Source organism: Rhinopithecus bieti, unplaced genomic scaffold (assembly GCF_001698545.2).
Source record: "Rhinopithecus bieti isolate Rb0 unplaced genomic scaffold, ASM169854v2 scaffold_6906, whole genome shotgun sequence".
Classification (NCBI taxonomy): Eukaryota; Metazoa; Chordata; class Mammalia; order Primates; family Cercopithecidae; genus Rhinopithecus; species Rhinopithecus bieti.
In genome coordinates, this window is record NW_016805194.1 from 156,766 (window position 1) to 175,477 (window position 18,712).

Consider the following 18,712-nt stretch of genomic DNA (forward strand, 5'->3'; position numbering starts at 1 on the left):
AATTAAAAAAAAAAAAAACAGCATTTATGACCTTTGTAGGTCAGTGTCTTTACCATATATGTAGGATGGAAGTCTTTCGTAAGTCGGGTAAATTATATTTTTAACTCTGGCATTTGTTCTTGTGGTAAGAGTTCATTTTTTAGCTTCTTTAGATAAAGCTGGCCCCACTGATTTGACCCTAAAATTAATATCTGCTGTAAAGTATAGGCAGTCTCTAGTGTACAGTCTCTGCAGCCAAGCACATATCAGAAAGTGGTGGCCACAGGACATACGCCTGACTGTAGCTGTGTCTACACTATGGTCATCATCTGGACATCAGTGGTGAGTCCAAAGCTAGTTGTGAGGAGGGAAAGACTATGAATAAGTAACAGAATTTAGGAACTAATAGTACTTATGAACTCAGTAAACCCAGACTATAGGATTTCCACATTGTTTTGACCACTGTTGGTTATAATGATGGAATCAGAGGTCTTTTAATTATGATGGTAGTTCCTTTGGTTTTATTGTAAGTGACTTTTTTCTTTCTCAACTGGTTTGGTCCAAATTCTTATTTCTTAAACTGAAGTAGACATATAGATCCACATCATATGTTTCATTAAGAGTTAAATTATCCTTACGTCCTGAAAATAGCCGTCTAGTGTCTAGCCCAGGGTCAAATGCAATGAAAGAAAGCCAGCCAGTTTTTTGCTGTTGTTTTGTTTTGTTTTGTTTTGTAGTGGTACAATTCCGTAGTCCTGCCTCTCATATATTTAGTACCTTTAGCCCACATAATTCAAGAAGCAAATTATTAAGGTGTTGTCTGGCTCTGTGACCCACTAGTATGCATCAGTGAAGCCAGTGCTAGATTTGGATCTGGATGTTCATGAGAAATGTGTTGATGAGAAATTATGTTTTCCCTTGATACATCAGGAAAATTTGAAATATGTTATCACAGTGTTCTCAAGGTAGATGCAGCAACAGTTGTAGCAATGGTAGAATTAGAAAATTTGATTTGGGAACATTTTTTAAGATTTCAGATATTTTCCCAGTTGCCCAAGAGTTTGTTTTTTATTCATCAAGTTTTTTTCCCAGAAAATAACATAAATGGTATATGTGCTCCATGAATGATTGATGAAACAGCAGTACACTGACTGGCAGTACACTTGACTGGCTGTTCCAAAACTTATATGACCAAAGTCAGAGTCCATCCTCTACATCCAAAAAAGCAAGGTGTTTTTTTTCTTCCTACTGCTTTCTTGTGTTGTTAGTGTCAGACTTGCCCTTACCTCTACCTGTGGTTGTTGGTTTTTTTTTTTTTTTTTTTCTATATTTAGTCGATGTCATTTTAGAAATACATCCCTGGAGCCTTCATCTCCACAGAGATCTGTTGCAGGTATCTTGAAAGGAGAGAAAATTACTTACTTGCATTTCTTGTTCTCTGCAGATATACAATCCCAGTAGATCATCACTTGCCTGGCCTCTGTCCTCCCTGAGTTGAGGATAATTGGCTTGTTATTATTAGACACTATTATGGTTATTATTTTAGTTTCAAAAAGACTTGAAGGCATACAGTTCAGGGCCCCAGAAGGAAAGGCACATTCAGACAGATGCATACCTCCTGCTGGTAGGCAAAGTCAATAGCTTAGAAACTTGAGCCTTTAATATCTGAACTGTTTTTTACTGAGACATAAGAACATATTGAGTAGTGAAAATTACATTCACAAACTATCAGAGAAGCAGAATTAGAATATTTTTTAATGTTTTTGGCATTGCAGATGCCAAAAATGTGTAAATTTGTAAATGCCATTATAAATTTGGCAGTCACATACGGAGGCCCTTCATGTTCTGAAATCAGATGCTTAATCTCTTAATTTCTAAAATTTTTGTATGTATTTACATACATAGAAATATAGAAATAAACTTGCAGAGAATCATGATAGCAGTTGATACAGCGCTACAAACAGTCTGCTCTGAATGGGGGCTCTCTCCTTGGCTAATCTGGCTTTCAGTGACTAATGGTGGTTCCCTGGGAGGCAGAAAAAAAAAAATCACTTCCTTTCTTGGGCAGAATTGGAGAAGTTATGTGGGCCATTTCTCAGCTTGTGTGTTTTGTGGATAACAGAAGAGAGCATTCTTCAGGGCCACCCTGAAGGTCATTCAGATATCCCAAATTTAAAGAATGGAATGTATAGCTTTGATATTGTGGCTTGAAAGTAGGCACAGGGTGCCTAGTTTGCCTACAACTGGACAATATATGAATCTTCCAAAAAGTAATACTCTTTTCTGAATCAACTGTAAGCACTTTTCAAAGAGTGAGTTCACATAAGGATCACAGGTGTGATGTTCTCACCCAAAGGGTGTGATACATCTTCAAACACTCAGAAGAGGCAGGTTGGCTATCACATGTTAGGGTATATGTTTCAATTTCCACATGATGAATTATAAAGATAAATATACAAAGGTATTTCTTGTCCATTATAAAATAATTAACGTTTACAACTCTGATCTTAAAAAGAGTTGAATTCATGGTAACTTAGCAACAATTCAGTGGAGTCAATTTTACAACATATCTTACAGAAGTCTGAATCGGACAATAGGATTCCAATTAAACTGTTAATTGTGTCATTTAATACTTGGCATGTAGAGCGGAAGCCTGACACAGAGAGAATAAAGTAGATATAGCGTTAATGATACAATTCAGCTGATTCTTTTCTAAACATATGACAATAATTTCGTGACATACATATCAGTATTTTTTAAATAACTAGGTATTATAATTGAGGATCAATACATTTTTTTAAAAAAACTTCCAACAGAATTTAGTATTACATGTGCATTTTATGCTGAAATAAGGTGATTGCCTAACCATCTAAAAGTTTCCAGAACACTCAGAATGAAATCCAAAGGCCTTATCGTGGCCTACTAGACCTACTACACAGTCCAGCCTCTAGAGTCGTACAGACCCTATCATGTATTCTTCTCTTCGCTCACTGCCTTCCTACCACATTAGCCTCCTGGCTGCTCTTTGAACACAGCAAACAGTTCTGTCTCAAGCTCTTTCATTTGCTGTCCTTTTTGCCAGGAAAATTCTTCACCTGTGTTCATGTCCTCACTTCAATCCAGTTTCTGCTCAGATATCACCTCCTCAGAAAGAATTTTCTAGATACTCCAACTTAAAATGCCTGCCCTCATCACTCTCCAGTCTCTGGCCCTGATTTATAGGATCTCTTACCCTCTAACTTTATATTTTTTATCTACTTGTATATTTACTGACTGTCTCGCCTAATAGAATGTGAACTTTTTTGAAACCAAATTTTGTCTGTCTTGTCTGAACCAAGACCCTGCTACAGAGTAGGAACACAATAAATATCTGCTGAACAAATAAATATGAATTTTCTTGGAAAAGTTGAATTTGCATTTCTAAAATGATATCAGAAAACTACTTGTTATGAACATTCTCCTTAGTTGTTCACATGATTTCAGGGTTATTGTATTTTAACAGAAGGCCAAGGTGGGCAGATCACCTGAGGTCGGGAGTTTGACACCAGCCTGACCAACATAGAGAAACCCTGTCTCTACTAAAAATACAAAATTAGCCAGTCGTGGTGGCGCATGTTTGTAATCCCAGCTACTCGGGAGGCTGAGGCAGGAGAATCGCTTGAACCCAGGAGGCGGAGGTTGCGGTGAGCCGAGATCATGCCATTGCACTCCAGCCTGGGCAACAAGAGCGAGACTCCATCTCAAAAACAAAAAAAGAGAAAGAGAAATACAAAGGCCTAAAATTCAAACTTAGAAATGTATAAAGAAAGACTCATTCTCTATCTGTGATATTCATTCCTGAAAAGATTTATTAACATTCACCTGACTCAGTATTGTTTTTCTATATTATTATATAATGAATGACATCTTTTAAAATAAATATTTTTATTATGCAGTTAATATATGCTCACATTAGAAAATGTGGTAAATACAGGCCAGGCATGGGGGCTTGCACCTGTAATCCCAGCTATTTGGGAGGCTGAAGTAGGAGGATCTGTTGAGTCCAGGAATTCGAGACCAACCTGGGCCACACAGTGAGACCCCATCTTTAACAAAATAGAATAATAAGCTGGGCATGGTAGCAAGTGCCTATGGGAGGTGAGGAGCATAAGATCACTGGAACCCAGGAGTTCAATGCTGTGGTGAATCACTATAATGGCATCACTGCACCCCAGCCTGGACAATACAGCAAGACCCCCATCTCTAAAAATAAAAAAAGTTAATTAATTTTTTAAAAGATAATCTAGGAAATACAAAACTTCTACCCAGAAATTGCCACTGGTTAAATGTTTTCTTTTGGGTTAAATAAAATTGGGATCCAGTTGTTTCCCGTAAACTATTTAACTATATTTTTCTCTTAACATTTTTTATTTGCAATTATATCTTAAGCATTTCTTGCCATTAAATATCTTCAGAAACATAATGTTTAATGTCCTCATACTATTTCATTATGTTTATGTGTTATTTAGACATTCCCTTATTCTTGAACATTAAGATGGGTTTTGGTGTTTTGATACAGTTTTTTAAAATGCTGTCATGATTATCTTCATATACAATCATACATATATCTTTGGATAAGTTCAAGTAAAAGGATATAAACATTTAAAGTAATTAATACTACTTTAATGAAATGTGTGATCTCAATGCTAATAAAGTATTAGATATTCCAGTTTACTTGGGGGTAGGAATGTTTTGACGTATGGAGTGTTTTTATGTAAATGAGCTCATATATCTTGCTTCAACTTAACCATTATATTATAAACATCTTTCCATGTTACTACTTATATGTCTACTTCATTTTTAACTACTTATATGCATAAAATTTTATATCTAAATGAGCCATAACTTGTTTAATCAGCATCCTACTAGATTATCTTTTTAACGATATTTATTTTCTCCTAGTTTCTCACTAGTACAAATATTGTGCTGCAGTTGTAACTATCTTTGGTTATTTGTGTAAATTTCTAGAATTCGATTTCTGGGTCAAGGTTTTGACATTTTAAATTTTGGCAAATACTGCCAAATTTCCCTTTACAAAAGTTTTATGAATTTATTCATAAAGACAGTAAAGGAGAGTTTTTCCAAACCAACTATAACATTGGATCTTTTAACCTCTGACAGCTTTGTAGAGTATATAGGGTATCTTACTTTAATTTTCATTTCTTTAATTCCAAATAAAATGAGTCTTTTTTTTTTATGTTTATTAGCCATTTGTCTTATACTTTAAATTTTTAAAATTTGAAAATTTTAAATAGTTGCTACCTTTCTTCAGCAAGACAAATGCAATTAGGAGCAAATATTCTGTTCATGCTTTACTTTAAAAATCATTTATTTTAAGTCTTTGTTAGTATGGGTAAAAATGTTTTATAACATTTTATTTTTGTTTTTGTGTTGTTTTTGCTTTTTTTTAGTAAGTGATTCACTGCTTTAAAAATTTTTTTCCATAGGAATAGAAACATTTATTTTCACACAGCTCTTATATTATGATCTTATAAATTATTTTTACAAATTGGTAATATGTCACTGAATTTTAGGAAAGTCATGGATAGAGTTATATATAGAATTTTGTCATATATTTTGGCATGCAAATGAAAGTATTCATTTATTTTTAATAATTATTTATAGAGTTGTAAACTTAAGGAATTCATTAAGGTAATCAATTATAAGATATTATTCGTTAGACCTACTATTTATGATAATGAATATATTATTAACACTAATGTAGGTAACAGTATAGTTACATGGGTAGTTTTCTTAAGATTTCACGTACATTATTTCATTTGACTCTTAGGCTAACCTTTGAACCTTACAAAAAATTATGTGATCACAATTGAAATCACACAGTGGTAACCTGGGTCTGTGTAACTTCAAACCCACACTTATTCTTCTTATTATAATTTAGTAAATAGATCTACAGAATTGAGAGGTCCTCTGCCATCATCATATAATAATTGCTATTCTTGCTACCATAAATAAATGAGAATGAGAAGGTCAGCTTCTCCTTTTCTGTGTATTATAATCACAATCACTTATATTTGAATAGCATTCTAGTTATAAGTTGATTTCACATCCTTTAACTTACTTTATCCTTGAAATAAGCATGTAAGTTAGATAAGACTAAAGGCAGTGTTTTGTTTTCATGCAAGAGGAAAAACATCTCGGGAAAATAAATGATCTTTTTAAGGTCAACAGTCAGTGAAGAGACAGAATCAGAATTCAAGGCTTCTGTGTTTCAGATGGACAATGATGATTTGTCACTTGCCAAGTTGAATGCATACAGTTTGATGTATTAGTAGCCTCTCTTTAAACAAGGTTAAAAAATGAAACAGAAAACAAAAGTACAGTCTTTGTTTTTCCATTGCCTAATGTGTTATAATTCTTTACTGTAAAACAAGGCATAGGTGAGATTTTACCTCTTTTCCTGGGAATTCAATGGTGGTTTTAGTGTTCATATGCCAAAATCTTTAGAAAAGGCCAATAAATGAAAGTGGTAAGAAACACACACATACACACATACACATACTCACACACACACATCACTCTGATTCTAAATTTTGACTATTTTAAGGTTTGAAGTGTGTGAACAAGCTTAATGATTGGCATGTTGAAGCCAAGATTTTATTTTGGACTCATTTCCATTTTAAATATAATAGAGTTTATTATTAGTATTTTATTAATAATATTGCTTATATTTTCATATTATATACATTAAATGCATTTTCAAAAATAATGGATTTCTTAATTGATTCTATTGTGCATATTTATAATGTAAATATGCCGTAATTTAAGTGGAAATCATTAAGAAACTGGAAGCACTTAATACGTTTGCCTTCCAAGAAAACTTGCTGGAATCCTTGTACATACTTGCCTGTAGTCTATATTGCCACATCTGGGAATATTGCTTAGTATATTTTGTAAGCTTTGTCTGGCAGAAATACATGTTTTTCCTAAAGCATACCCCAGAGGTCATTATCACTGAGAGGGGCAGACTGCCAACCTTCATCAATAAGATTTTTACTTCAAGTTGCTTTTCTTAGGGTAGTGATGCGTGCTCAATCTTTCAGAAATATTTTTTGTTCAATTCTGATTTATTTGTGAGTTTGGTAGAAGCAACAGACTTGCCTATGATAGTAAAGTGACTTTTTCCACTAAGACTATCTATCTCTAGTAAGGATCAAGTCTCAGTGAGGATTATCTCTTTATCATTCTATTTAAATGAGTTGAGACAACTGCTTTCAATAATGAAGTGATTTCATGGCAGGTTTTATACTATACCAACCATATAGACTCCCAGCTTGACTTTTTTTAAGAGGAAAAATAGGTAGAATGCTAATTTTTGTCATTAATATTAGCTGCATATATGTCTTTTCTCTTGGAACAGCTCAATGGTTATTCGGGACTTAACCTTACGCAGTGCTGCTAGCTTTGGCTCCTTCCACCTGATCCGTCTACTCTACGACGAATATATGTTTTACTTAGTAGAACATCGTGTTGCTCAGGCAACAGGAGAGACTCCCATAGCAGTCATGGGCGAGGTAAGAGAGGCTGAAAGAGCTGTGACCCATTGGGTTATTAAAAATAAATCAGAATTATACTTCAGTCTAAATGTATTAATTATTGATTAAAACCATGGTTCCTAACCAAGTCAGCGTCAGACCCAGGAGGGGCTGTGGAGTTATTGCAAGAGGTCCTTAAATTCCTCTGTTCTTATGTGCTTAATCAAAAGATTCTAAAATTGTAGATTATATCGTGAAAGTTCATGGAATGTCTCTCTATATTATACAGGTGCCTATGTAAAAGAAAAACTTGAGAACCACTGGAATATGAAAATACTTTGAGTGGGAAAAGATTGATGCTCCTGATAAAGCAAAGGGCTAGGAATACAATGGAAAAGGTTAAACATGTATTTTGTAGACTCTTTTTCCCAGTCCCCAGGAACAAGTAAATGATTCTGTTTTAGAAGGATAAAAATGGTAATGATGATAACTAACATTTTTTGGACACTTAATATGTGCCAGGCACAGTTATATGTTTTTTACATGTAATAAAGCACTTAATGCAAGTCTTTGAGATAGGTTCTACTTTATTCTGTTTTACAATAAGCATCCAAGGTTTATGCAGAAAGCTAAGATACAGAAAGGTTAAATGATTACTCAGCTAAAAAATGGTAGAAATTTTTTTTCAAACACAGTCTGATTTTCAAACCCATGCTTCTAACCACTAGTGATGTGAGGGGGAAAATTCTCTTCTTCAGAATTTCTGAATAGTAATCAAAATGGCTTATCAAAAAACTAAAACTTGGAATATAAACAAGGGCTGGTTAATATAATGAGGAATAGACGCAAATGCTCAAATGGTTCAGCACTGGCTTATTTTGTTACATTGAATGCAGGAGGCAGGGGTAGTTGATACCTTGTTGAATTATACCAGATTAGAAAATGTGACAGATTTCCCAAGGCTGTAAAAAAGACATGTTCACTTTTAAGCTATGTGTATGTGCTTATATAAATAAAAAAGAGTGAAAATAGATATTATTCAATGCTTTTCCTAGTTTAATATAATAAGGCATAAATAAAAATACATTAAAATACTTCAACGACCTCCCTAATATTCTAGTATAAATAAAATGCATGTCAAACTCACCTAGAAGGTCATTTGAAATATTCATCTTTTCCACTTCTTTAAAACCCCTTGCTGTATACCAGTCTAAATGTCTTTGTATGATGTTCCCTGATGATGATTAAGCTTTAATGATGCCAAATATATGTGTGAGATTAAGCGGGAATCACTGTGGCTTTTCATTGTAAGCAGGACCTCATGTGACCAAAGCAATATGGACTTTTCTTATATTTGACTTCCCCTCATTGCCTCTTTCTTTAGTTGTTTTGTAGATGCCTTGTTGGAAAATGCCCAGTTAGCACGTGGACTCAGTACCCTAAAATTTCTTAACTCAGGGTTCAAGACTTCAGAAATGGACCTTGTCTTTTAGTATACTTAACACATTTGCCATCTACCTCATATGCTCCAGGACTTCTTTAACAGGATAAACAGGATAATGATGGCACGGATTCTCATTAACACCATGTGGCTAATCCTGATGCATGGCCTTTGCTTTCCTTGTATCTCTAGGGAACAAAGGCAGTGGACATGAGCCAGTCACACAGTGTGAAGGCTTAGCAACCTCCTGGTATGCTTGCAGAGGCGGCACCAGAATTAAAATGGGCTACATAATCTGTAGTGCCATCTAACCATCCTAATAGGTATTCTTTTTTTTTTTTTTACTACATGTAAACGATCTAAATGAACATGACAGATTTTACATGAGGCAAAGATATACACATAAAATCTAAATTAAAAAAAAAAAATACGGTCAAAGATCTAAGCATACTTCTTGATTTCTTTGCTTACTCAGTTTATAGGAAAGCCCTTTAACCTGCCTATGCTCATCTGTTATTTACCCCAAAAGGCAAATTCAGACTAATTTTATAGGTTGGTCTCCCCATACAGCATTGATGCCTCATACACCTGTTTGCTCTCATAGATCTACTGGCCATGGTCATACTATCATATCTAAAATTTCTTGATTTGGGAAAAAGGAGAAGAAAATTCAAAAAATTAAAAAGTCTGTTTTCTCATGTTCTCCTCACATTATCCTAAGTCTACCTTCTCTTGGTCCCTTGAGTGACTTCCTTTTCCAATCACCAACTCCAGATGTGCCTGTGTACATAGTGGGAGTAATACATCAGGCCAAAATCCATTGAAATCCATAAAAATCACCATAACTCCCAGTCACAGCAAGTGGTTTGGAATAATGAGTAATAATAGCAACCACAAAGACAGTAACAATTGTCACTATTTATTGAGAGCATATCATGTATTTAACGAAATTAATAATCTTGCTCTATCTACGAATGGCTCTCTCAGTAAATGGTGCCACAATCCTCCCAGTTGATTATACCAGACACATCAGCATTCCCTTTTTTTTTTTTTTTTTTGGAGACGGAGTCTTGCTCTGTCGCCCGGGCTGGGGTGCAGTGGCCGGATCTCAGCTCATCGCAAGCTCTGCCTCCCAGATTTATGCCATTCTCCTGCCTCAGCCTCCCGAGTAGCTGGGACTACAGGCGCCCGCCACCTCGCCCGGCTAGTTTTTTGTATTTTTTAGTAGAGACGGGGTTTCACCATGTTAGCCAGGATGGTCTCGATCTCCTGACCTCTGATCCGCCCGTCTCGGCCTCCCAAAGTGCTGGGATTACAGGCTTGAGCCACCGCGCCCGGCCAGCATTCCCTTTTTATGCCCTTCTATCTTGACTCCCGTCTCCAACCAATTACCAAGTTTTCTGTTTCTGAAATCCCTCAGAGTGCAGTCAGTATCGTCTTATGAAAATGCAAAGCTGACTGTGTCATCCCCCACTTGAAACCCTTCAGTGACTTTCCCTTGTGTTACGAACATGAGCTCTTGCATGATCTGTCCCTGCCCCTCTGATCAACGTCAGCCTCCCACTTCCTACTCTTTCTGTTGCAATCACAGTGGCCTTTTCTCTGTTCTCATTCACCAAGCTTTTCTCATCCTTGGACTGCTGCATAAATGGTTCTTTCTACCTAGAAGCCTCTGCCCATCTCCTCGCACCCATTCTAACTCCTACTTCATGTTGTAAAAATCAGTTTCTCAGGGAGACTCAGTTCCTCCAGAATACCTCAAATAGTTCAAGTCTTTCTGATTTGTACTTTTACTTGTCGTTCTAGAAGCTCCACAATACTAATTGCACAGTTCTTTGTTTGATTTGTATAATCAAAGATGTAATAATACCTGGAAACAACAAAGGACTTTGAGTCAGAAGTGAATTCTACTTCTAACTCTGTCGTATCTACTAGTGTAATCTTGGGCAAATCATGTTGACTTGTGTTGAACTCCAGACTTCTGATCTCTGAAATTGATTTATCATTTATTAACAAGTTTTTCTTGTGCAAATACTCTATGCCAAAGCTATCATGATTGGGATATAATGATGAACAAAATAGATTTTTACCCTGCCTTCGAGGAGCTTAGATTTCAAGTGGGGGATATATATTTAAATAGTCACATAATTATAGCCGCAAACTTTGTTAAGTGCTATGAAAGAAAATTAAAGGGATATAAGAACGCTTAAAGCATGGGGCCCTAAATCTAGCCTGGTAGGACCAGGGAAGGTTTTCCCAAGGAAATGATGTTTGAGGTGAGAACTAAAGGACAAAAGATGTTAACTCTGTGAAGAAAGAATCTGAAGGTAAGGGGTGAAAAACACCCCAGGCACAGGGGAATGTGCACAGGCCCTGACAGAGATGGGAGGGGGCACAGCCAAGGTGAAGTTTTCCTGGGAAACCTAACGTTCAAGCACCACAGAGACCAAATAAACACTGTCAAATGCAACTGACAAGAGGAAAATTGAATTAGGATAGAAAGTCTAAATTTCAAATGAAGCTAACACCTACATAGCAATTGTGTGCCAGGTACTGTTCTAAGTGCCATATATATGTGTTAATAACTCACCACAGACCTATAAGTGGATACTATTATTACACCTATTTTACAGATGATGAAATGAGAGGCCAGGCGCGGTGGCTCACGCCTGTAATCCCAGCACTTTGGGAGGCCAAGGCGGTGGATCACCTGAGGTCAGGAGTTCGAAACCAGCCTGACCAACATGGTGAACCCCCGTCTCTACTGAAAATACAAAACAATTAGTCCCAGCTACTCAGGAGGCTGAGACAGGAGAACTGCCTAAACCCGGAGGCGGAGGAGGTTGCAGTGGGCCGAGGTCACACCACTGAACTCCAGCCTGGGCGACAAATCAGGACTCCATCTCCAAAAAAAAAAAAGAAGAAATGAGACACAGAACCAAAAAGTAACTTGCCCAAGGTCACACAACTACTAAATTGTGAAATCAGGTCCCGAAACCATGCCACCAGGCACCAAAGTCTTTGTTGTTAATCTACCATGCTTATGACCTGCTACAGATTGGAGTAGGATTGGAGTAAGAACAGTTTCAAGGGCAAACCTGCAAAATAGTCACAAACTTTGCTGGGCATTTGTTTTGCCTTTATAGGTGTTTGCTTTGGAAAAGGTGTCAGTTAAATAGTTTCATAAGCGAGGAAAAAGACTTTCCTTTTAAAGTGACTTAAGAACAATGAATGTATCTTTTCAATAATGTGAACTCAGTAAATGAGTTTTAAAATTAACATTACTTAACATTATTTCAGCAGGCAGGCAGGAAAGAACATGTTTTACATATAAACAAAATACACAAGCATACAAACCATTACTTTTGAATTCACTGTAACACTGTCATTTCAATTGTTATTGGTGTTACTGAAATAAAGACTGCTATACAATGGACTCCCCTAAACTGGAAGCAGCTTCACAGTCCCAAAAAGTTTTCCTCTAAATGTCAGTATGCTACTACATTTATACTGACTAGTAAATTATTTAAAGCATATGCAATTGTAGAGTTTATTTTGCCTAAATGGTAAAAGGAAACAATTTATTTATTGCTAGAATTTATATAGTTTTTAAATTTTCATTTAAATATTATAAATTTGTCCACAAGCTTTCTGGCAGTGGTGAAATTTTAAGAGTAGGAATAAAATAAACAAGTTGCATCTGTTTACACACCTGTTAAATATAACAATTTTAAAATCATAAAACTTTCCTGTTACAACTCTGACCCGAAAAATGAGCAGAAAAATTTCCTTTTTTCAAATTGTTATGCTGTATAGAATCTTTCTGCTTTATTTCTTTAAAACATACATTACGTTATATTTAATATATTCACTAATCTGTACAATTTTTATTGCTTCATAAAATTATTTAGTTAAAAATCTTTAATATCTATTTTAAATATATCTAAATTCTTTATAATCATAATTTATACTTAATATTATATCTAAGCTACCTCTTTAGCCATTTTCAAATAAAGAGGAACCAGTAGAGTCTTTAAGTATTTAATTGTGAATATCAATGTAGAAAAGATAATATTTCAGTAATATTTTTTGAGAAAAATTTAACCTGTAACAATTTAACATCAAAAGGAAAATGTCTTGGATTCATCAAAATTGATGTACTTGGTTAATTTTTTTTGGAAGGAAAAAAAATCTTCAACCTAAAAACTGAAGAAGTGCAGTAATAATTGAACATGTAAGCTTTTGGGATAAAAGCTCAGTGAAAGAATTCCATTTGGTGGAAGTAGAATTACAGTCACAGTAAACAAGTATTGGTGCTTAAAGTAAAATCAAACCAAAGAAAAACAAAGTTTAGCGAGCATTGTGCTAGTGTGACTAGGGAATACACTTTAAATGTGCCTGTTGAACAATAGACTTGTTATAACAAAGTATTTTAAAAGGAAAGAACATTATCACAAGTCGAGATAGTTTGCAGGAAAAAAAATAGAATCTTGGAACAGTAGTAGCTTAGAAAATGTAAGGAATGCTTGTCAAAAGTTATGTTGTTGATTGTTATTTATAGTAAAGCTTATTATTTACTATATTAGTATTTTTCTAATTGAGGGCAGGCCTTGTGCCAATCACTATGCTAGGTGTCTTACATTCTTATTTAATATTGACCAAAACCTTGGAAAAGATGTCTTAGTATCCCTATTTCACCAGTGAGGAAAACAGAAATTGAAGGTTGTCCCAAACCAAAACTAGCAAGTTTTGAAAGTAGGACTGCCTCACTTCAAATAGTCAAATGGGATGGGCTTAATCTATATTTCAGTTTTTCACCATATAAATTACATAGTTTCAGAATAGGGACTATGTGCAACTCCTCAAAATACATAAACACATAGACACACATGTTCTCTCTGACAATCACAAGCCAGGTGCCTAGCTTATAAGTTTTTATTATTTTGTTTCAGAGTTTTTTTTTCCTCTGCCTTACAGGATGCCTCTTAATACTCTTGCCATCTTTTCCCCTTGCACTTTTTGTTAGTAGGTGTTTAGAATATGAAAACTAAATGGATATTAGTCTAAGCAAATTGCATTTGGAAAACTAAATCTGCCAGAAAATAACAAATTACACCCTTCAGCTCCTCTACAGCCATCCTGAGATCAGACCTAAATCAAACATTTTTTTAAACAATTCATAGTTTGGTTTTAGTTGTAAATCTGCTCATCTACATTAGCACAATTTCTGACAACTTGAAAATAAATTATAAAAGTGACCCCAAAGTTCCAGAGAATTGGCACCTTGTCCCATTTTTCTTCCTTTTTCCTAGTTTGTCATTCTGTTCATTTCTCTTCTTGCATTTGAGAAAAGAATCTGTTGACTCAGCAGCCCAGGGCTACGGTTCTTTCCCTCTGGGATCCCTGCTCATTAGCTTCCTATGCATGGCTTTCTTCCCTGCTGACTCTGGGCTATAACCTCTCCTCTCATCCTCTTCAGGGAATGGAGAAAATTTTGCTTATAACCGTGATCTAAACAATCACACAATAGGTACCCAAAAACTACTCACTCAAGGAAGGAGGTACAAAGGAGTGAGAGAAGGACAGACTGCCAATTGATAGGACGTCTTCTTGGATTTCATGATTGATGCCCTAGATTTCTTTACTCTGGGGCCGGGGGGGAACTCCTAGACCAAAAAGTGTACCTTCTCCTCAGAAAGTGCCTGTCAATATTATTTCAGAGAAATACGATGAAGTTGGACTTTCATAGGTGCTTATGAGAGCACTTTTCCTAAAGAGCTTAGAAGTGGGAAAAGAAACCAAAATAGAAGTTGAAGACTTTTAAAAATATTTCAAGGACTAAAATGGTCACTGTAGACATCAGGAGAGAAATCTCATCAGCACACAGTCCTCTTCAGCAAAGTCCACCACTAAGTTACTCGTTTAGTAAAGAGTTTCTCAGGTAGCACTGCAGCTATTTGGGCAGACCCAACCAGAGAAAAAGATTCTCTGGCCTAGAGTAAGCATGACGGTGCCACCTACTGGCCACTTTGCCACACTCTGTCATCCTGTGACACTTTGCCACACTCTGTCATCAAGTGGCTCTGGCTTTGAGATTGTCTTTATGGTGGTTTTGCTCTCAACCACAGGTGAAGATGGTGGTTGCTGGCCCCCCCGATAAATAAATAGCTCTTATTTGGGATAGGTAAATTTCTAAACTCACAGGAATTGTTTTCTGCCTTTCTTTACACCATCCTTGTGTGAAATATACTGCCATAAAATGTCATAAAAATTAGAGATTTTCTGCAAGAATATGGGCCTTATGTGATGATAGATAATACAAGCACTTCAAACGTGATTGATGCTTGTTGTGATGGTTTTCTTAGTACAAAGGGAACATGTTTCTACATTGCCACTCTGATTGTCTCTCCAGTTAATGATTTCCAGAAAAGAGAAGTGGTATAATCAAATTTAAGATATAGTCCTCTGATAGAATAAATTAATGCTATGCTTTCCTATTAAATAATATAGGTGTTTTCAAGGGGAGCCAGTATTAAATTAGGAGCAAGGTTCATTCTATTTCCCCAATGGCTTTACTTGCATAAAGGATGTGCTGCCTGGCCCAGCCCTGCAATTTGCAGGGCCCAGGATACCATATGTCTAAATATTTTAAAAGTTATGAATCAGACTATAAATAAAATCTGTTCTATCCACCTACCTTGACAAATATGTCTTGATAACAACTTGGAAGGCTGAGTTTGGATTTGAAATTCTGTCTCCCCTGAGTTCCATACCAGAAAATAGTGACATATACATAGCCAGCCCCTGTCCCCAGCCTCTGGCCCCTAGACTGCTTCATCACTCCCCATCTTATATTATGAACAGCTTTGTGCTCAGATTTGTGGACACCTCAGCCCAGTCCTCAAGTTTTGTCTATGTTTTGCAAACAGCTGACCCTTTTCGGCTGTCTCTTCATGCCTCTGAATGGTAGAGTTGGAGAAGAGACCTGCTGGGACCTGGAAGGGATCTCAGAGCCATGGGGCAGGGAATTCTAGGGTCTCAGATAACAAGAGGTGATCTGAGAGGAGGGAGGAAAGCACAGGCTCCAAGAAGTCACATCCAGTTGGCTCTGTGGACTCCTTACACTGTAAGAAAGGGAATGGCAATGGAAAAGACAAAACAGAGTTCTCCATGGTGTGGGTCTTGGGCCAAAGGCCCCTCCCACTTCGGCCTTAATGGTGGTGTTAAATGCTCCTGTTTTTGAAATCACTTTTCTCTTCCAAGGCAACTGAGGCTGATATTGTAATCTGAACACTTCACCGCCTGCACACTCACTCGTGTGTCTTAGGCATTTAAAAACATTTAGGTACACCTGTTGCGGTGTACCCAAGGCAGGCAGAAAAGCCTGAACAGTTAGAATCATGCTGCCCTGTGTACAGAGTGACCAGTAGCACACATTGCCAGGATAGCTGTCTAGCCCACAAGAGCAAGACCAACAGCAGCTACCAGCAGGATTTGCCCACATGTGGAGCAAACTGCCAGAGATCTTGGCCTTCTTAGCAGGTTTCAATAAAAACTATTTAAAGTTACATAGAAAAGTGCACATACACATACATAGAAAAGTAACCAAGGAACACAAAGTTTTACCAAATGGAATGTTAGTAATCCTTTCAAATATTATGAAACCAGAAATTAAAGTCAGCAACCTTTTCCTTGGTTGTAAAACCATGTATCAATGCTAAATGCAAAATGCTTTGATTTATTTGGTTCTTGTTTGGGAGACATTTAAAGAAAATAATAATGCTCTGGACTCCTTATATTGAAATTTCAAGATGTTTCTTTTCACCATCAAAAACATCCAGAATAGCTGCCATTACCTACCTTTTTTGAATCACTTTTACTATCTCTTTTTTTTTTTCTTTGAGATGGAGTTTCTTTCTTGTTGCCTAGGCTGGAGTGCAATGGCGATCTCAGCTCACCACGATGCAACCTCTGCCTCCCAGGTTCAAGCAATTCTCCTGCCTCAGCCTCCCGAGTAGCTGGAATTATAGGCATGCGCAACCATGCCTGGCTAATTTTGTATTTGTATTTTTAGTAGAGACGGGGTTTCTCCATGTTGGTCAGGCTGGTGTCAAACTCCTGACCTCAGGTGATCCACCCACCTGGGCCTGATCACTTTTATTAACTAAGGTTAATAAAAAGATTACAGAGCTATATATTATTTGTAAAATTCAGAATGTTACAAAGTTCAAGCTAAGTATGGAATGGTGAAAAGATAAGCCTTGAGTCAGGAAGTTCCAAATCTGCTTGTGAACAATCTTCCTGATTCTGTAAAAAGAGCTCTTAAGGGCTTTATTTCTTCACTGACTTCTTTGAAGAACAGAGAGAAACACTTGGTTAGGCAAAGGTTTACATGCTGATACTCATCTAAGTTCATCAGCTATTTCCAGTTGTGTAATCACCCCCCATTGCACCAAACACATGCACACACAAGCACTTCATCCATTCTCAGGCCAGCCCTTCTCATGGTATTTGCTGGCTTGAATCATAAATGGCTTGATCAGTACATAAACTGACTTCCGGCTCCCACCCTAGATTGAGTTTACAGTGTCACCCTGAAGTCAAAGCCCACAGTACCCTTCCATTCTTAGACTGTGCTTCCTGGAATCCCACTTTGCTAGAGGTATTTATTTCATTTTAAAATCATCATCTTATGACCTTATTATTAAATGGAATTCTATGGTTTTATCAATAGTATTTGAAAATTGAGTTTTAAAGAGAATATGACACGGTAGAAGCACTGTTCTAGGTCCCTTTGCAAACATGAGCAAATTGAGAGTCCTCATGTTAACACTGTTCATATATTGGGAAGTCTAAGGCTCAAAGAGTTTAACTTGTCTGGGATCACATTATTTTTTTTTTTTTTTTTTTTTTTTTTTTTGAGACAAGGTCTTGCTCTGTTGCCCAGGCTGGAGTGCAGTGGCACAATCACGGCTCACTGCAGCCTTGATCTCATGGGCTCAGGCGTGGGATCACATAATTGATAGTGATAGAGTTGTGATTCAAACCCACGTCAGACTGGCTCCACTTCTTATGTTCCTCCCATGCTGTGTTCCATGCCTGTATTTAAATTCTGTATTTCCCATTTAATATCTTTGCAACCTGGGAAAGTTATATATAATATCCTTGCTTGAGTCTTAGTTTTCTCCTCAACAGAATAAGCATAAGGACATTTCTTCATAGGGCTTTTGTGAAGATTAATTTACGTAGGTAAGTAGAGTAGATAGGCAGGCAGACAGGCACATAGTAGGTTCTTGATCTTTGTTAGTTCCATCTTCTTCCCTTTGTGTAAATATATAAATATCTGATAAGTATTTGCTTGCCTTCTACTCTGGATTAGATTTTTAAAAATCAATTCTGCATTGACAATCCAAGTAATAATATATATAATTAGATCATCATTTTTTGGACCATACAAAGGTAAACTTAAAGTTGAAATTGATAAAACAGATGACAAAAAGACACATGAAGGCATTGATAATATTGTACTGCAACTGGAAGAATACCCTGCAAACAATTTTTGAGTCAAATGATTCATGATTTTGAATGTTGAGTCAAATGATTCATGGAATTACAAAGAATCCAACAGCATTCTTTGGTATGTAGCCAAAGTGGGAATCAAAGGCAAACTAATTCAATGCTTTGAAAAATACAAACAACAAAATAGAATGGGGAAACAAGTCAATTAGAAAAGAAAATGGGAACATTAGAGAAGAAG

The 18,712-nt window shown here is 36.3% G+C and overlaps 1 protein-coding gene across 1 annotated transcript in view; it reads left to right on the forward strand.

The window, feature by feature from the left end:
- Nucleotides 1–18,712, forward strand: part of RFX3 (regulatory factor X3) — a gene marked incomplete at its 5' end in the record, with an annotated part of 147,816 nt that overhangs the window by 110,252 nt on the left and 18,852 nt on the right. The window contains one exon of the mRNA XM_017871691.1: nt 7,400–7,553. Coding sequence (XP_017727180.1) covers nt 7,400–7,553 — 154 coding nt within the window. The remainder of the gene's footprint in view (nt 1–7,399; nt 7,554–18,712) is intronic.